At 40.1% G+C, this 20,634-nt stretch overlaps 1 protein-coding gene across 4 annotated transcripts in view; it reads left to right on the top strand.

Moving 5' to 3' along the window:
• Positions 1 to 20,634, top strand: part of GSPT1 (G1 to S phase transition 1) — a 132,804-nt gene that overhangs the window by 50,875 nt on the left and 61,295 nt on the right. For all 4 annotated transcript variants that reach the window (XM_033914904.1, XM_033914902.1, XM_033914900.1 and 1 more), the window contains 4 exons: positions 153 to 230; positions 4,841 to 5,021; positions 13,910 to 14,064; positions 20,259 to 20,399. In XM_033914904.1, the coding sequence (XP_033770795.1) occupies positions 153 to 230; positions 4,841 to 5,021; positions 13,910 to 14,064; positions 20,259 to 20,399 (555 nt within the window). The remainder of the gene's footprint in view (positions 1 to 152; positions 231 to 4,840; positions 5,022 to 13,909; positions 14,065 to 20,258; positions 20,400 to 20,634) is intronic.

The following is a 20,634-nucleotide window of genomic DNA, read 5'->3' as shown; positions in this document are numbered from 1 at the left end:
GGGATAAATTGTTGTCTTGCCTTTTTTGTTTGGAAAGAGACTCCTACTGAAACCATAGTCTGCTTTCTCTATGCTAGCCATATCTTCTTTATTAGCTGTCATACACAGCTTTGGTTTTCAATTTTATTTTCATTTATTCAATGTATTTTCAGGTATTTAACAGGAATGGTTGACAAAAGAACGCTTGAAAAATATGAAAGAGAAGCTAAGGAGAAAAACAGAGAAACTTGGTATGGCAACAGAAAAATTATTCTTATAATTTGTGTTTTGTAATACATTATAACATTTTAATACTTGGATAGAAAAAATTTAGAGGCATATCTTATTTAACTGCAAATATAAGTACCTAATGATATTCAAATAAATTCTAGTTTTGCTGTATTTTAGTTTGCCTCCTAACTTGGTGAAATTATAGCCAATAGCATCATTCTCTGAGGCAAGCAGGCAGACTATTCTCAAATGTGAGTAGTGTCATCCACGGAACCAGGTAAAGACACTAAGGGGCTCATAATCAAAGAAAAAAAATGTCTACAAAGTGGCCTAAATGGGTACTTGGACGATCAAAAAACCTGATCCTCCAAGCACCCATAGCCAAAGCTGGTTTTAGACATATCTAAAATCAGCTTAGGCCTTTCCCCTGCCTCTAATTGCAAAGAGTGAAAAGAGGCGTTTTTAGAGGAGGGGAAAGGGCGGGAGGTGGGCCAACCTAGACATAGGTATACAGCAGGTATAACCAAAAGTTTAGGCAGGTTGCCTAGTTGGCACTTATACGTTTTGACTTAGACCAAGTCAAAACAGGTATAAGTGCCGAAAAAAGGGCTGCTGAGCTGATGGCTGCTGCCCCGATCAGCTCAGCGGCCTAGCAACCTACCCACCCCCCTCCGCAACCATCGCGGCAGGAGAGATGGCTCATTTCCCCTGCCGCGATGGCGATCATCCCTCTAGCCGAACTGCCGCGATCCGCAGCAGGATACCCAATCTCTCCTGCCGCGGTTTGTGGCAGTTCAGGTAGAGGGGTGATCGCCATCACGGCAGGAGAGATAGCCAATCTCTCCTGTCGCGATCCATCAACACCACCCCCCCAGGAGGGAGCCCAAGCCCTCCTGCCCTGGAGACCCCTCTACCCCAACTAAGATACGGGCAGGAGGGATCCCAGGCCCTCCTGCCCCAACACAGCCCCCTCCTCGACCGCCCCCCCCCCCGAACCCCTGATCGGCTCGCCGAACACTATCCCCACCGCCGTCCACTTCATCCATCCAATACCTTTTCCACTTCTCTGACTCTAGTCTAAAAACCAATTTGCTTTAAGTACATCTTGGTGTGTTTCATTCTCCTTTTGACAAGAAACCGCTTTCTTTTCATTCCTTGATAGCCAGATTAATGAAGGGGCTTTACCACACCAAATCACCTAACAAGCCTCCACCTGTTGCCTGGGATCTTAACGTAATACAGTCTACTCTTATGAAGTCTCCCTTTACAACTTGCTCTCTCAAATTACTTGGAAAGTCATTTTCCTCATATTCCTCAAGTCTGCACGCCATGTGAGTGAACTTCAAGCAGAGTGATGCTCCAAACTCCTCCAAAATTCCTGATCAAAGTGTTTTCTGAGTTCCACCTCAACCAGTTTTCTTTCCAAAATCGCATTCACATCCTGGAGAGACAACTCTTCACACCTTGGATTCCAAACGTGCTGTAGCTTACTATCTGGACTGGACTAAACCTTGTAGAAGATCCTTTCAGCTCTTTGTGGCTTTTGACCCTAACAGGCTCAGAGTTCATGTTGCCAAAAGAACCATCTCCACTTGGCTAGTGGACTGTATCTCCTTTGCATATACTCGGGCTGGACTGACACTACAGGGCCATGTAACAGCCCATATTGTCTTGAGTTATTGCTGCCTCATTTCCACTCTGCATCTGTTGATATCATTTGGTTACTTGGTTCTCTGGCAGCAAACAAGAAAAAACAAAGTGTCTTTCTCAACACTAACCCTGACTAGAGGCCCAATAGATGAATCCATCTTTTGGGCCAGCTACGATGCTAAGTTCGCACAGACCGCCACAGAGGATTCTACTCTGCCTGGGAGTCTTTCAGCCAAATCACTATAAATCGTCTCACACCAAAACGATTAAAATTCAAACTCTAGTGAAAATCAGACTCATGGTTCGATATGGAACTACATACACTGAAGGGACAAGTAAGATGTCTAGAGCGTGCATGGAACAAGAATAAAGGGGAGGAAATCAGACAGATGATGAGACAAAGCAGATGAATATAAACTCAAACTGAAACAGAAACGTAAGGACTACTCCAACCTGATAAGCCAGAATGGACTTGACACCAAAGAGCTATTTAGACTAGTCACCAACCTGACAGATATCGCTCCTTTTACGCTCTGTACCCATGACTTTGTTCCTTCATATGCTCATACCCATTAACTTTCAATCAAAAATACAATTCTTAAGAGACTCGCTCAACAAAAAACCCATTGGCTACATCAATCCAATAAATATGATGGAAAATACAGTCCGTGCCAACATTACATGGAGCTTATTTAGTGAATCAAATTAGACACAAATTCACCAATTATTCAAAAAAATATGTGCACACCTACTCTCCTGTCAATGCCTGCCCCAAGGACTGATGTCTGAAGGCCTAATCCAAGTTTCTAGCTGATCTCTATAAATGGCTAGGGAGTTTCCCAAAGAAAAAAGCCACATCATCATCAGACCTATCCTGAAAGACATGAAGAAATCAACCACTCAGATTGATAACTATAGACCCATTGCCCTAATTCCCCTCTTCATAAAACTAATGGAAGGACTAGTTTAATCCCAATTAATGAATCACCTAGAACAGTTTCACCTATTCCAGTCCATAACTCCCATTTGGGCTTTAGACCATCATTCAGCACAGAAACTGTAATCGCCTCCCTCTTGAATACATACTGAGTAAAGGTCTAAATGCACTAGTGGTACAACTGGACCTCAGCAGTACATTTGACTTAGTGGACCACGACTTACTGCTGCTTTGCTTAGACACCTTTGGAACATTGGTAAATTTGCTCTGATGGTTCCAAGGCTTCTTAAAATGTCGCAGCTACCAAGTATAGTCTGGAGAGACCTTAGCCAACAAATGGACCAGCAAATGTGGTGGTGTTCAAGGCTTCCCTCTATCATCCCTTCTCTTCAATGTCTATCCTCCCTGGGAGCTCATCTAAAAAGCTTAAATGTTACCCACTATAGCTACACTGACGACATTACTATTTTCCTCCCTGTCACCTGCCTGTCACCCGCAGAGATTCAAAGAATAGACTCAGTCTTATCCACTGTAGAAAGGTGGATGTCACACTTCAAGTTAAAACTAAACACTGATAAAACTAAATTCTTTCTAGCCACCTCTACCAACTGTACCTTGGATGCCCTAACTGAGAGGTAATACCTTTCCCATCACCTCTTCGATTATAATCCTGGGAGTTCACCCAATAGACAGCTATCTATGACAACTCAAGTGAACCAAGTCATCTGCAAAGGCGCCAGCATACTTTGGAAACTAAGATCCATAAGAAAATTCTTTGAACTTACACCTTTCCGATTACTAATTCAATCGCTAGTGTTAAGCCTCTCGGACTACTGCAACATTTCATACCTAGCAGGACAACGCAGGCATTTCCAGAAAATAAGTATCATCCAATTCACCATAATAAGACTAATCTTTAACCTGAAAAAATTTGACCACTTAACTCCATTTTACCAAAAACTGCATTGGCTTTCTGTCAAGGGAAGATTTATTTTTAAGTTTTGGATGCCTCTTCTACAAAGCCCTACATGGCTTATTGCCTAACTATCTAACTGCTCAGTTTTGCTCTTGTCTCCAAGCAGCTCCACATGTTCCCAATCATTTTTTTACCTTCCCTTCAGTCAAAGGCTGAATTCAGAAAAGATTCATTAACTGACTGTTATCATTCCAAATAGCTTCCGGGGATACTGAACTGGGTCAAATGGTTAAAATATCAACCTCAATATATGCATTTTAAAAAGCTATTAAAAACCCACCTGTTCTCAAAATTATTGTAGTCCCTCCAAAGTAGCATATTGATATGAAAACTACTGTTAACTTGTCAGTGCCAATGTTCTTTCTGTTGTAGCTCACTGACAGTGATCAGCCCATCTCTTTTGTAAACCTCATAGAATCAAAATGTTTTTGCGATATATAAATAAAAATTAGTTATGTTGTGTCCTTTACTTCTCACTACTGTTTGGAACAAAACTCCAGAAGAGACAGTTTGTACAAGCAGTTCTGTGAAATCTTTTTACTTTCTGAGTGCCAACTTTCCTTCCAATTCACTTGGGTTTCACTCACTTGCCACTTGAGTTTCACCAGGCTCATGTTTATATCTCCTTTATCCTTGTCCAGATCATGATCTTGAGAATATTCTGCCTGCTTGTCCTCCGAGGATAGCAGGCATATATTCCCACAACCCGCCCATCTCCCCATTTGGATTCTTAGCTTTCTTAATGAACTGATGGTACTGCGATTGAACATCGGGCGGGAAGGCACTGGCATGTGTGCAATATGGGCACTGCCTAAAGATTTAAAGTGACAGTGCACTTGGCAGTGTCCATACTGGGTTCTATGGATATCACCCACATGTGAGAATTATACGCCTGCTGTCCTCGGAGAATACCTGCTACAGGTAAGCATCTTTACTTTATCACAGTACCTATAATGCTCGCCCTATAAGTTTGTATTTTTCTGGGTTCTAGTTTACTCTTACCTGACATAGTTTGTAAAATATCTTGCTTACTATTGGTGATAACTGAATTGGGTACTTTCCTACAGGTACTTATCTTGGGCTTTAGACACAAATCAGGAAGAAAGAGACAAAGGTAAAACAGTAGAAGTGGGCCGTGCCTATTTTGAAACGGAGAAGAAACACTTCACTATTCTAGATGCTCCAGGGCACAAGAGCTTTGTCCCAAATATGATTGGTGGTGCTTCTCAAGCTGATTTGGCTGTTCTGGTAAGAAAAGCCTTTGTGACCTGGATTTAAGTTGTTTTGACAACTGCTAAATCTTAATGTGACTTATCAGACTTTTCTTATTACTGTGAATAACACCAGATGAATATGCTCTTAGAAACTTGTGCTTTCAGAAACGCAGTGACATAACTGAATATTGGATACATTTTAAAAACCATTGACTTAAGTGCTTGTTTCCTCAGCATCTGTTCCAGACCTTCCAGAATGTGTGCGTTATATTCATCAAAGCAACTAAAGATTAATATATTTTCAATGTATTGCCACTAGAAATATTAATTTCATAGAAAAAAATAACAATATACTATATCACCCACCCGAATACTTAAGTAGCTATTTCATCTATATTCTATATTAAAGGTGGAAAGATAGCCTCAGAGTTAGAGTGGCTGTATTATTATTATGTACTTGAATCACAACTCACTCATAATTTCAATCATAGGCTACACCACCAGCCACCCTCATTACAAACCCTATTAACTTTTTATCATTTCATCATTTTCTTCTTTTATTATTTTTTTAGAATTATTTTATTATATATCCACTTTTTATCCCTTATCTTTAACTACGTTATTAAAACTCCTAAATAAATACTTAAAAGTTTTTCTTAATCTTATTTATAAGAGGGTTGATGTCAATGTTTCCTATAACAGGCTCATAAAACTAATGTCCATATTCTGTATAAATAAGTTCATAGGTTTTCTTGATTGTACTTAATCTTCTGTAAAGGGGCTAATATAGAAATCCCTTATCATACACTTATAAACAGGTTTTGTACATGTCTCTTCTGTTGTCATTCCCATGATGTTCAAAGATATAGTAAATATCTCTACAGAGAAGTACTGCCTTTTATGTTGACTTTCACATATTCGTATTACTTCATTTTTTCTCATGTTCTCATTATACCAGAACAAATACCAATAATCTTCTGTAGCTGTACTTAGCTTGTTTTCTCTTCCATAGCACTATACAAGCCACTTCACTATATCTCCAATGTGGCCAGCATTTCGCGGTTTTCAATCCTTAACTGCTGCTTCAGGGAATTATCCGGAGCGGTTAGCTAGATATAAATAGAGAGAAAACATTCTTATTTTCTCCCCTGTATATTAGATTATTTTACATATATCCAGTGTTAGACAGATTACATACCTTATCTGCCTCCAGACCTGCAGTCCTTCCCGTAGCTATTGCAAAAAATGGCGGCGGTGTCTTTTTTACCGCATTGAATAGAATGACATTAGACCAATCAGAACAAAGGAGTACGAACTTTTGAATTTATATTTAGAACATTAGAATTTATATTTAGAGTAAATGTGCTTATTTTCTCCTTCTGATGTTGCCATTCCATATTCCTATTTAATCCATTTGGAATCAAGGTATTTAGTTTATAAATCCATCTCTGTTCCCTTTGAGCCAAAAATCTACTGAATTCCTCTCATAAATTACCCCCTCAGACTTAGTCTGAATTGTGGATCAAGATCATACTGTTTACCATCATACAGATTCACAAAGGCTTTTGTGCATTCCATTATCTCACACATTTGACAGCTTCCGCATTGGCTGTGTCCAGTTACTTCATCTGGTCCTTGCATTACCAGTAGTACTGATGGACATAGGAGTTCTTTAAGATTTTTATTTCTTCGCTATGTTATCCTTAACAATTTATCTTTCAGGATACCTCCCATATTTAGTATATTCCAATATTTCTTCAGTATGCGTGCTGTTTCCCAATTATTTGGTGAGTATGTAAGAATACAGGTAATGTGATCATCCTGTGTAGTCATATTCCCTCCTGGATTTAGGAGCCATTCTCTATTGTTAAACAGTGCTCTTTTGTATACTGTTTTTATTATCTTCATTGAATGCCCTCTATTTTCATATTTTATTTTGAGTTCTTGTGCTTGTATTTTAAACTCGTCCTTAGAAGAACATATACGTCTTAGACGTAAAAACTGGTGGTGTACCCTATGATTGAAATTATGAGTGAGTTGTGATTCAAGTACATAATAATACAGCCACTCTAACTCTGAGGCTATCTTTCCTCCTTTAATATAGAATATAGATGAAATAAACTAGTTAAGTATTCGGGTGGATAGAGGAACCCCACCACAACCAGGAGAAAAAGTAGAGAATTTTCTCCAAGTACCCAAAATATCTTTAATTTTGCAACTCAACAGCAATTGTACTACTGGAGCTGCATAAATTCAGGTCACATACATTGAAAATATATTAATCTTTAGTTGCTTTGGTGCAATATATATTACTCTGACTATTGCAAACAATGGCTCAAAGATCTTGGCAAACTGGATTAAGTTTTTCCTCTGCTTTTATCGGATCCATCCTTGACTCTTCAGCATCTGCTCCATGGGAGCAGAGCACCATTAACAGTGTTTTACTTTGGGAAGAACTGTCACTACTATCTAAAAGATTTATTACAGCAGAACTTCATGGAGCAACATTAACTAAATACTGTAAAAAATATATTCCAAAGGGACTTGGGATTTATAAAGAACTGTGGTTATTCTCTGAAGATAAGGAGTTTAATGATAAGTGGGTAGCAATACTTAAATGCTCTCTAGATCTCATGGTGTTAATTATTGATAAAACACAACAATGTATGAAAGATATGAAAATAGAGATAGAAGGAAAGCTGAAACAACTGAAGGAAAATACAGAGGAGATAGAATTTAAAACTAAGCAAGATAATATGAAACAACAGGATAAAATTACCAAAACAACGCTACATATAAAAGACCACGACTACCCGATTACTAAAACAATAAAAATATTGGGAGTCACACTAGACACAAAATTGACAATGGCAGAACACAAGAATAGTGGTAAAAAAATGTTTCCTGATATTATGGAAACTAAAGACCATCAAAAAATACTTTGACCCATTATCATTCAGATTACTAGTGCAATCACTAGTGCTCTCTACACTAGACTATTGCAATATCGTTTATATGGGTATACCCCAAAAAACAATGAAGAAACTTAGAATTGTTCAAAACGCAGCAGTCCGCTTGATATTTGGATTGAAAAAAAGCGACCATGTTAACCCCTACTACAGACTACTGCACTGGCTGCCAGTCGAGGCACAAATAATATTCAAGTTCTCTTGCATATGCTTCAAGCTAGTTTGGGGACTAGCTCCCACATACTAGCTATCTCGCTTCGTGTTATACAGCCCAAAAAGACAAACCAGAAATTGCAAGCTATTTGCATACCCAAGCATCACCTACTGTAAATACAAAACATTTCTGGATAGAACTTTTATGTACCAAGCAAACAAACAACAACATTGGCTAGACAACTACATTAATGGAGCTAGACTGACCTACGATGCTTTTAGAAAAGTCATAAAAACTGCCTTATTCGATAGATATATCACCTAAACAGTAATTACACCAAACACTTGTTCCATTGCTTTTTTCATAATATGTTCCCTGTGAAATTCCTAACAAACTGTAAATTGTATTTTTTTTTTCTTTTTTCTCTTCTTCAAGCTTCTTCACACTATTATTGCACTGACTACCCACATATTGTAACTCACTGATTGTCCAGTTCTTTTCAATGTGCCCTCTTCAATGTCCCTTCTGAAATTCTTAACAAACTATACATTGTAATTCGCTGCATTTTTTAAGATTCTACTTACTATAATTTCACTGACTATCTACATATTGTAACTCGCTGATTGTCCAGCTCTCTTCAATGTGAACCGCCTAGAAGTCGCAAGATTATGGCGGTATAGAAGAATAAAGTTATTATTATTATACGTTTCGCATGGAGATCCAGAAAGATAAATTTAGAAATAATAATGGCAAAAGCGGAAATGACATTAGAAATAAAGTATCTTTTGATAAAACTTCTGAGTCATCAAATAACAGCTTTAGTTCTGATGAAGATTTTTTAGACAGCAGAATAAGATACCAAAGACAAGGACATTGGAGAAGAGGAAACACGAGAGGACAATTCCAGAATTTCAATTCACAATCTCAAACACACTCTCAAAAAAATCAGACCAATCAATATCAGAAATTCTCATAATTAACCTCTCTAGACATATATTGACTAATGATGAGAGATTTGTTCTGTCGAAGGGATTAACGTTTGTACTTAGTAGAAAATCTGGGGGAGCTATTCCTTGCCTGTTCGGGACGTCGGTGGAGACTTGCCTTGTTGCCCTGTGTCTCCCGCTACAGCTCGGTGGTGGAATCAGACAGGCACTGCCAAAGACGGACCCCTGACGTCATTGGGTCCGTCTCTCTTGATTGATTTCCTCAGCTTTAAAACCTAGACCGCTGCCACGGTTGAACTGGGAGCTATTCCTTGCCTGTTCGGGACATCGGTGGAGACTTGCCTTGTTGCCCTGTGTCTCCCGTAGCAGCACGGGCTCGGTGGTGGAATCGGGCAGGCACTGCCAGAAACGGACCCCTGACGTCATTGGGTCCGTCTCTCTTGATTGATTTCCTCAGCTTTAAAACCTAGACCGCTGCCGCAATTGCGGCCGCAGGGCATGGCCGAAGGGGCGTGCCCTAAGGGGCAGGTCACCCCCTTGGAGCAACGAGGAGCCAGGTAGCAAGGAACCAGGTCGTATAACTTTTATTTTTTTTTATATCATGGGGAAAAGGAAAATTAAGCCTAAGAGCTCAACACCTGCGGTTTCTGGACCAATGGACAGGCATTTGACTCTTTCCACAGAAAATCCACCACAACCTTTTCGTGATATGAACTCTCCCATGTCGGGTGCATCGTTGAGTCCCCTAGAAACGACCCCCCCCCTTCACCCAATATCTAGTGATAGTGGGAAGATTACTCCTGCTATTTCTACTGAATACGTGGTCCCCTCTGTGCAAACAAGCAAATTAGTCTTTACTGATATACCTAAACCACCTGAATTTTCAGATGTTGCAGAGGATCAACCACTAGCAGTGGAAAAACAAGATATTACCCTCAAAGATTTGTGGTTAGGTATTTCTAGAGTTGAAGGGTTTTTCAGAGAATCAATGAAACAAACTTTGGATTATTCACAATCTGTGTCTCAAAAATTTTTGAATGTGGACTCCAATTTAAGTTGTTTGGATAAAAGATTAAGTGTGGTAGAAACTCTAAGTAATATATTGCAAGCTGTCTCAGTATCTGCTGTTAAGGATTCTACGCTGTTACATTCTAAAATGGAAATGTTGGAAAATATGAATAGAGGGAGGAATCTCCGATTGGTTAATTTCCCAGTGACTCGTTTATTATCCCCTGAAATTCTGTTAAGGAAATTTTTTAAAGAGATACTGGGATTGCCCAATGCGGAGACCTTTCCAATTAATAATTATTACTATATTCCACAAAAAAAAAAACAATTCGACCAGGAGGAGGACCATCTGGTCACTAATGGAATAAATTTGACAGAATTTTTGGAAGATAGTCAAGATGTGATTCAGAGTAGGTCCACCATGGTAATAACATGCATGAGTGAGATAGATAAGACGTTAATAATGAAACTTTACTTTAAAAATAGGTTGACTAAATTTTGTGGAGATTTAGTTAGGATTTTTCCTGATGTCTCAAGAGCTACAGAACTAAGGAGGAAGGAATTTTTGAAATTAAGAGCAAGAGTTTTAGCTCTTGAGGCATCATTTTATTTAAAATTTCCATGTAAATGTCTTGTTCAATTGCAAGACATTGAATATGTATTTTGGGACCCCATTCAATTACAACAATTTTTAATGGCTCGAGAACAGAAATGAGGTTTGTTGGTTTAATGTTTCACTACTGAGAAAATTGGAGGAACGTCAGAGTCCCAATAATATAGGGAATGGTTAAGATTCAATGAATCAAGAACCAGTTCTTAGTTTTCTTTATATTTTTTGTTAGTTGATATTAAGGTTTGGCTCCCCAACTCTGTGGGCTTGAAAAGGAATTTTGTATTATATGTATAATTACTGTAAAACTTTGTGTAAGAATCCTTTTTCTTTGGTATCATTTGATATTATAAATTGTTAAATATGTATAAATAAAAAAAAAAAAAAGAAAACCTGATTACTTTCAAACTAAAGTAGATATTGAGAAATTTATGAGGATGTTGAAAATCAAACTATTTTTTGGAAAAACAGAGGATTTGGAAAATATAAGTGAGAGTTTCATTGTAACACCTAAATCAACCTGGATCCCCCCGGTGCCTATGGATCCAATTTTGGAGACTTTTTACAAACTGGTTTCCAAAGAAGTTTCAGATAATGAGAAGAAGAAATGTAAAATGAGGTATAATCTGATGAAAAATGAGAATGATGCAATATATACATTAAAACAAGATAGAAATTTGATAATCCGCAGGGCTGACAAAGGAGGGGCTATTGTTCTACAAAATAGGGAAGATTATCTGATAGAAGCTTGGCCTCAACTCCAAAGTTCTGATTATATTGAACTTGAAGAGGATCCAACAAAAGATCTACAAATTATTATTTATAAAATTACTTATCAAGCAAAGGAAGAAGGATTTTTGAATAAAGAGAGAATTTAAATTCTTAAACCTTTTATATCCTACCCTACCAGTGTTTTATCTATTACCAAAGGTGCATAAGTCAGTTGAAAAACCACCGGGATGCTCTATAGTTTTGAACAAAGGCTCATTATTAGAAGCCTCTTCTATATATGTTGACAAGTTTCTTTATCCTCTAATAAAACAGACAACCTCATATATTAGGGATACTACAGAGTTTTTTTTAATAAGCTACAATCTTGTGAAATTGAGGATAATGTGTTTCTGGTAACTATGGATGTCTGTTCACTATATACGATTATACTACAAGAGGCATTATCAATTGTGGGAGCTTCTTTAGAAAAAAGACCGCGCCCACATAGGGTACTGACAAGAGTTTATTAAACAACTTGCTAAAATTGTTATGGAAGAAAGTTTTTTCCTGTTTGAGAAAAAGTTATTTTGCCAGACTTCAAGAATAGCTATGGGGATAACGATCGCCCCATCTGTGGCCAATCTTTTTATGGCAACTTTTGAAGACATGTGGGTATATCCCTCTCAATATTATTCTGATGTGTGTTTATGTATCAGATATATAGACGACATCTTTTTTTATCTGGAGAAACACAGAGGAAAAACTGAATGAATTCATTGGGTATTTGAATAATTGTCATCAGAAGATGAAATTCACCCATGTCTATGATAAAACAGATGTGTTCCTGGATGTGTTGGTGAAAATTCAAAATAACGATATAGTAACAGCAGTATATAAAAACCAATGGATAAAAACTCTCTACTCCATTATTCCAGTTTTCATCCAACACTTTTAAAGAATGGATTACCTTTCTTCCAGTTTTTGCGTCTGACATATATGTTCTTCTAAGGACGAGTTTAAAATACAACCACAAGAACGCAAAATAAAATATGAAAATAGAGGGCATCCAATGAAGATAATTAAAGCAGTATACAAAAGAGCACTGTTTAATGATAGAGAATGGCTCCTAAACCCAGGACTAAATATGACTACACAGGATGATCACATTACCTGTATTCTTACATACTTCCCAAATAGTTGGGAAACAGCACGCATATTGAAGAAATATTGGAATATACTAAATATGGGAGGTATCTTGAAAGATAAATCGCTAAGAATAACATATTGAAGAAATAAAAATCTTAAAGAACTCCTATGTCCATCAGTACTACCGGAAGATGCGAGTCAGGGCTGAGCAGGGCAGGCAGAGAGAGCGTTGGGGAGTCAGAGAGCAGAAGCAGAGAGCGGGTTTATTTCAGGGCTGAAGGGCTGGCAGGACAGTCGGAAAGAAGGTTCAGTATAGGGAGAACAAAGTGAAATCATCAGAAGAAATTATAGTATAAGATCAATTTCACAAGTAGTAGACCGTGATAAATGAAAAGGTTTTGATTAAATTATAGCAGTAACATGAGTAAGAGATGACCAAGTTGAGAAAGAAACTGGTGAAATTGCAGCAGTATTCAAACTACCCGCTATGGGGAAACAAGTTGAAATAAGATCTGGGAAAGTCACTGGAGGGTGCATGTTGGCTGCAGTAATCAAAGGGGACAGTGTTGCAACAGTGTTAAAATTAATGAAATGATGTAGATCCATAAAGTAACCATTGCATTCACAGTAAGAAGTAGCAAGGAATCCAAACAAGATGTATGAATCTTGGGCATTGCATGGATCACATGAAATAATTATTTTGCAGGACAGAAGCTAATAATACACTGAGTAAAATAGGCAGTTTTTAGCTAACTTTATCATAGTGCAATATTCTGTAAGTCTATCCTGAAATCTTTGAAGGGAATTAGCCATTTTTAGTTCCCCCACTAAATCCTTTCAGCATTTCTCAGTTGTCTCATTTGCAGTTGAGACCAGCATGGTACCATGGATGTTTCTCCTCAGTAGAGGTGGGAACAGAACTAAGAGAAGGGGCATCCATGGCTAGAACCTTTATAAGATAGTTCCAAATTATAGACCAGCCTCCAATTAACAAAAGGAAAATTGCCAGGAAAAGACTAAGGGCTCCTTTTGCAAAGGTGCGCTAGCGTTTTTAATGCATGTACCAGATTAGCGTGCGCTAAAGCATGCGCTAGCCGAAAATCTACCGCCTGCTCAAAAGGAGGCGGTAGCAGCTAGTGCGTGGGGCAATTTAGTGCGGCTTTGTAAAAGGATCCCTAAGTAGAAGAGAAAAAGCAGGTTTAGTCAGTACTGGAAGGGTTAATGTGGCATTGACCAAAAAATGATCAGACTAAGAAAATTCCTTATCTGAAATTCTATCATAGTATTTTATGTATTTTCTCTCTTCATTATCTCACAAAAAATATTTTGATGCAGGTACTCTATGAAAACTTTATGTAATATATTTTCTTCAAATAGGTAATCTCTGCAAGGAAAGGAGAATTTGAAACTGGATTTGAAAAAGGAGGGCAAACCAGAGAGCATGCCATGCTTGCAAAAACAGCAGGTGTAAAACATTTAATAGTTCTTATAAATAAAATGGATGATCCAACTGTAAATTGGAGTAATGACAGGTAAGGTTAATAAGAATTCATATGAAGGGTCCAATTTAGATATACCAGGGGAATTTATACCACTAGAACTTCCATTTGGCCATTATCTTCAAGATCAGAGTTTCTGGTCACATAAAGCACTCTGAATAAACATAGATTTATTCTAAAACTACCTTATAGGATTTCATTTTTTGTGCTGTAACTTTAGTAAACAGGATGGTTTTTTTTTTGTGTGCTTTTGTTTTTTTTTTGGGGGGGGTGTTATGGATTACTAGGGCCCATGGTCCAGACCACTTTATTTCACATGGCATCTGATATACCCATTCTACCCTCCGCCGCCCCCGCACACACACACACATACATGCCACCACATCAAACAGGCATTCTGCTATGCCTAGCTTTGATAATTGGGAAGTGTTTCATGCGGTTGATTGAATTGCTTTGATTATTCTATAGTATGCTTTTCTTTCCAGCAACAGATCTGAGATCTTACTTAACTGAGATATTTCACTATTGTACTGTATGGGCTAGATTCACTAACCCTCCGATCCGTGGGTGATTAGAGGCAGGCCGACCGATTCGCCAGCCATCTGCATGGGGGCGATCAGAGGCATGCCCCCAACCGACTGCATGGATTGGATTAAGCCCTGACAGTAGTGACAGAAGCAGCCTCCTGTCACTGCTGTCAGGACTCTGCTGGCTTTTTTTTTTTTTTCTTTCTTTAATAGGCCGCTGCAAAATATCAAGCCTATTAAAAGAAATAAAGCCCCCCCTCCATGGCAATCCCCCCCCCCATGCGCACCTGAACCGGCACATACACCTCCCCGACCACCACGGACCACCGTACCTTTAAAACCGTTGGGAGCAGGAGGGGTGCTCAGCCCCTCTTGCTCCAGGCCTCCTCCGAGGCCAGCCATCTGACCACACACCCAAAAACTAACAGCAGGAGGAATGCCAACTTCCTTCTGCTCCCCCAGATGCCTGGCCCGGCACCCCCCTACATCCAAGTTGGGAGTAGGAGGGGTGCTAGGTCCCTCCTGCTCCATAGGCTCACCAACCCCACGGCTTTGCCCAGCCCGGCACCCCCCTACATCCAAGTTGGGAACAGGAGGGGTGCTCAGACCCTCCTATTTCTCCGGGTCCAGCGATGCATCTGCCTGGGCCTTAGGCCCCGGTGCATCATGTGATGCACAGGAAAGAGCCTAAGGCCCTGATTGGCTCAGGTACCTCAGGCCCCTCCCAAAGGGGGAGGAACCCAAGGCTCAGCCCTAAGGAAGTTTGTGATTGGCTCAGGCCCCTCCCAAGGGGGAAGGATCCCGAGGTGCCTGAGCCAAACGCTGCCTGGCTGTCCGGAACTTCCTCTCCAACGTCAGAATTGACGTTAGGGAGAAGGCTGCTGGCCTGTTGCAGCATCGGAAAACGAAGAACTCGGCAACGGCGGCATCTGCGGTGGCTTGGGGCTCAGAAGTCGGCGGTGTTCCCAGAAGTCGGCGGTGGCTTGGGGGCCTGTTCCCAGACTACAGCCCCAACAATGGCTTGGGGAGAAAGAAAGGGGAGACAGGGAGGCAGAATAGGGAGACAGAAAAGAAGAAAGACAAGGAGGCAGAACAGGGAGACAGACAGAAAGAAAGAAAGGGGGGCAGGGAGACAGAAAGACAGAGAGAGTAAGAAAGAGGCAGGGAGACAGACAGAAAGAAAAGGGAGGGAGCAGGGAAAGAGGAAGAAAAAGTTGGACTCATGGAAGGACAGAGATGTTGGTTGGGGAATGGAATGAGATTTGGAGGAGACGAAGCATGAGGAGGCTAAAAGAAGGGAAGAAATATTGGATGCACAGTCAGAAGAAGAAAGTGCAACCAGAGACTCATGAAATCACCAAACAACAAAGGTAGAAAAAATGATTTTATTTTCAATTTAGTGATCAAAATGTGTCCATTTCGAGAATTTATATCTGCTGTCTATGGCCCCCTTTTACTAAACCGCAGTAGCAGATTTTAGCGCAAGGAGCCTATGAGCGTCGAGAGCAGTGCAGGGCATTCAGCGCATTTCCCTGCGCTAAAAAAAGCTATTGCGGTTTAGTAAAAAAGGAAGGGGTATATTTGTCTATTTTTGTATAGTTGTTACTGAGGTGACATTGCATATCTCTTTGAAAAAAAACCTGAATATAAAGGATAATTAACATTTTCTCTGCATACAGTGTGCTTTGTGGGTTTTTTTAAATTTTATTGTTGGTAGATCATTTTGACTTGGTCATTTTAAAAGTAGCTTGCAAGCCAAAAAAGTGTGGGCACCCTTGATTTAAACCTTCTGCTTTATTGAAGATTATTTCATGTTCCCTTCAGGAGTTAAAATTGGGAGCTAGCCAGTCCTCATCATGCTCTCTTATGAGTAGCACTAAGCTGCAGTCTTCTTCCTTTTCTGACCATCCAGACATTGCAAAGATGATCACTGGGAGGCACTGGAAGGTCCTCTGAGAGTGGCCAAGGCCATGTCCTGGTTTTATCTGATAGCAGAATCCTTTAATCATCGTTTTGTTTCTCCGAAGGTGGATTCCTTGGTGGCGCAGGTAACAAGCGTACTTCTCTCCCTAGTGAGAGCGGTGTGGTGTTAAAGATACCCAGGACCACAAGATTGATTTTGTGCTGAAAAAGCTTTTTGATTTAGTGGCTTTGGGGTTGAAAGCGGGCCACAACGCCATCCTTTGTGGCTAGAGCCTGACATTTCAAGCTGTGTCATGATCCTGACGCTATAGTGCTTCAAGATCTTCCCTTTCTGGTTTCTGGGGTGGGCCATTTGGTTGATGTCCTGTTTGACCTATTCAGAGTGGTGAGCAAGCTGTCTGCTTATTTTATATCCACATGTCAGATGTTGTGGATCACACAGTGGTCCGCTGATTCCTTGTCTAAGGCAACCCTCAGTCAGCTGCCCTTTAAAGGACAATTGCTGTTCGGTAAGGGTCTGGATGTTCTTATGGCGAGTGTGCAGGATTGTAAACCTAAGTCCTTGCCTAACAGCAGTCTTTGGTCTTCTAGGGGACCAGGGCGTTCTAGTTTTCATTCCTCCAGATGTTATCGCCAGTCCTCGGGAGGTTACTCGGGTCAAAGACTTTATCAGAACACGAAACCATAGTTTGGTGGAGTTCGGTAACCACAATTGTTGGGAATCTGCTCTGCTTCAGCAGTTGATAGTGCCTTTCTGGACACTCAAACCCCAACAGCCTGGCAATACTTGCAGGTTCTGGGGTCGATGGGCACAACTATGGAAGTAGTTTCCTGGGTGAGGGCTCATTTATGCCTGCTTTAAGATGCGATAATCTCCACAAAGGGATCCACTGTATATGCGGTTCCCTTGGACACCAGAAGCTCGGCGCATTCTGACATGGTGGTTGAATCGTCTCTCTTTGTCCAGGGGAGTTCCCTTAGAATCTCCACCTGGGTGATCTTGAAGACGGATGCTAGTCTTTATGGCTGGGGGGAGGGGGGTGCTTTGTGCATACAGTCCAGTTCAGGGAAGTTGGTCACCTTCTGAGAGAAAGTGGTTGATCAGTTGCCTGGAGCTGCGAGCAATCCAGCTGACTCTTCTACACTGAGGGTGCTCCAGAACCAGGCAGTCCAAATTTTCTTGGACAATGCCACAATGGTAGCCTTTATTTATTTAAAACATTTTTAATCTGCCTTTATCCAAGGCGGCTCAGAGTATTACATACATATTTCAGGATTTGCACAACATAAAGATCCCATACACCAGCAAAAATCATAAGATTATACCATCTCAACCTATAAATTACATCTCAACCTTTCATTTACTTCAATCAAGCAGCACAAATCTAATATAACCTGCAAAAGAGATGCTATTCAGAAAGTAAAATATTAACTCATTCGACAGGAGTGCACCTCTGTGGCAGGAGGCTCAACTGCTCTTTCACTGGGCAGAAAAGCATCTTTTGGCAATGTATGTCACAGGTGTGAACAACAAGCAGGCTCGTTATCTCAGCCGGTAAACTCTAGATCAGGGAGAATTGTCTCTGTCCCAGAGAGCCTTCCAGAATATAGTGGACAGATGGGGGATGCCAGACGTTTGATCTTATGGTGTCAGCATCCAACTAGAAAGCACCTTGTTTTTTCAGCTGCCTTTGCGAACCAGAAAGCGAAGGATTGGCCTACAATAGGTCATCTTCTGAGACAACTCGAGGCCAAGTGATTCTAGTAACACCCGATTGGCTGAGGTACACGTGATATGCCAATCTGGTTCGTCTGCAGCTGGATTGTTGCATGGGGGCAATTGAGTCTAGTGTTAGTTGAATAGTGTTATCCCAGTTGATGAGTTTCTTTGACATTTATAGGGGACCAATTCAGTTGGTTCGATACTTTGTTCCAGAATTGAGTGGGATCAAGACTCCTCTCTTCAAGCCTCTAATTCAAAATGTAAAGACATTTCTACTTCCTCAAACCTGTAATTCATTGTTCATGACCGCTGATTACTTGCGGTATAGAAGAAAATGTATAGTATGGGTCTATCCTGCCCCTGCTTAGTATTTTTTGTTTGGCTGGCTTATTGATTGTGCTACCCATGAATAGAGAGATATTAAAGGATAATAGTGAGTGTTTTGACCAAGGGATTGCTGACCAGTCAGTGGCTGTGACCAAGTGATTTAAATTTGTTGCTATGAAGTTGAGGGTGGGATTTTTTTCACAAATTGGCCCAGAAGGGATTAGTTCCAGTTAGCTATTTGTTAGGAAATTTTTGAAGTCCAGGACTGTGGGGCAGTCATGAGATTCCAGTAAGATGTTTATATCTCCTAGAATAATGATTCTGACGAATTGCCAAGTTAAGCTTCAGATTATTTCTTGAAGCTTAGTGTAGGGCTGAGATCATGATCCTGGAGGACGGTAAAGAAGTAACAGAACAGTGGTGCTGGGATAGTTATCCATTTCATTTTGTAGTTTATATGCTATGTATTCTAAGCCAGGTAGAATATCATTGTCTATTTTGGTTATGTGATAGAAACTTTTGTAAACTAGTGTTAGTCCTCTCCCTCGCTTGTCTAGTCTTGGTGAAGGATGCTATTCCCCACAGAGCAGAGATGTGGAAGTTCTGAACTGTTTGTCTTTTTGATCCATGTTTCTATAAAGAAGACAAAGCCTACATCTATGGTGGAGATCAGTTCATTTAGAAGTAGTAGCTTGTTGGCTACAGATCTGGTATTGATGTATATGCAAGGGAGAGAAGTGATGGACTTTTCCTGTGTGCATTGGTGCGAGATTGGAACTGGTTGGGTGTTGTGTAATATGTGTGGGTTTAGATTTCTTTTTCTTGGTGTGGTGATTACCATAAATTATAGTTATCTGATTATTGGTGGTGATGAAGCTGTTTGCAAGGTAATGGACTTTTGGAAGGATATTTTTTCTTGGTTTTGTTTTTCTGTGGCGTGACCAGCAAACCAGGATTGGGTTATATGGTACAAAGTGATCTGCCCCTAAGAATGCAAAGCCCAGAAATACTAGACATAGGGCGACTTTTACAAAAGTGCACTAGCGTTTTTAGCGCACGCACCTGATTAGCGTGCGCTAGCTGAAAAATTACCGCGTGCTTAAAAGGCAGTAGCAGCTAGCGCACAGGGTATTTTAGCGCATGCTAAAACCACTGCCGCACCTTTGTAAAAGGAGCCCATAATGTTAAGCCAGTTCATAAATAAGTAGAGAGAGAGTAAGAAAGGAGGTGTTACTAAGCTGGTGCTTGTTCTTTGTGATCTTGGAAGGTCCACACAAACAGCTCTTTGGTGTGGCCCATCAGCAGGAGAGGCCCACCTGAGCACCGGCCCTTTAAGGTGTTTGGAGCTGGGCATCTAACATTGGGAGGGCATTGAATGGGCGAAGTCTGCAGGTAGCACAGTCCCAATTGCAGGATGCAGACTATAATGTTCCGAAGGAATAAGGAGGGACTGCTGGTCCACTCTGCCTCCTTACCCTGCTGGACCCTTGTGCACATGTCAGATGCACTTTAAAAGTTATTGGAACACATGCTTAAGCTTGCTTTTCTCATAGAGTACAAACAGAATACATCTATATTCCTGCTGTTTACATTTGTCAGTGATAACATAGTATCATGCTTTCAAGGATTTGTTAAAATATTTCTGTATTTATTTTCTTCAAGTAATCCAGTACTGAATTCAGCAAATGCAGTAGTCAGTTAAATTTTATTCTTTCTTATTTACACAGATACGAAGAATGCAAAGAAAAGTTGGTGCCATTCTTAAAGAAGGTTGGCTTTAATCCCAAAAAAGATATTCACTTCATGCCTTGCTCAGGCCTAACTGGGGCGAATCTTAAAGAGCCAGTGGAATTCTGCACTTGGTACAGGTCTGTATTTGAAAGTTTCAATGGGAAATCATCTGAAAGTAAGCTATAAAACCTGTGGAGCTATTGCTAGTGGCTCGTCAATATAATATTTTGAATTTTTCCCTAAGAAATGTATGAATCAGACAGGATTTTTGAGCACTAAATGGCATATCAGTTTACTCAGAAAATTAGATGATATTTTTAGTTTATAATGCCAGCTACTTTGACATTTTTTCATTCTAAATTGATTCATTTA

Source organism: Geotrypetes seraphini, chromosome 11, assembly GCF_902459505.1.
Source record: "Geotrypetes seraphini chromosome 11, aGeoSer1.1, whole genome shotgun sequence".
In the NCBI taxonomy this organism is placed as follows: Eukaryota; Metazoa; Chordata; class Amphibia; order Gymnophiona; family Dermophiidae; genus Geotrypetes; species Geotrypetes seraphini.
The sequence above is the reverse complement of the archived record's forward strand: the minus strand, read 5'-3'. Positions and strand labels throughout refer to the sequence as shown.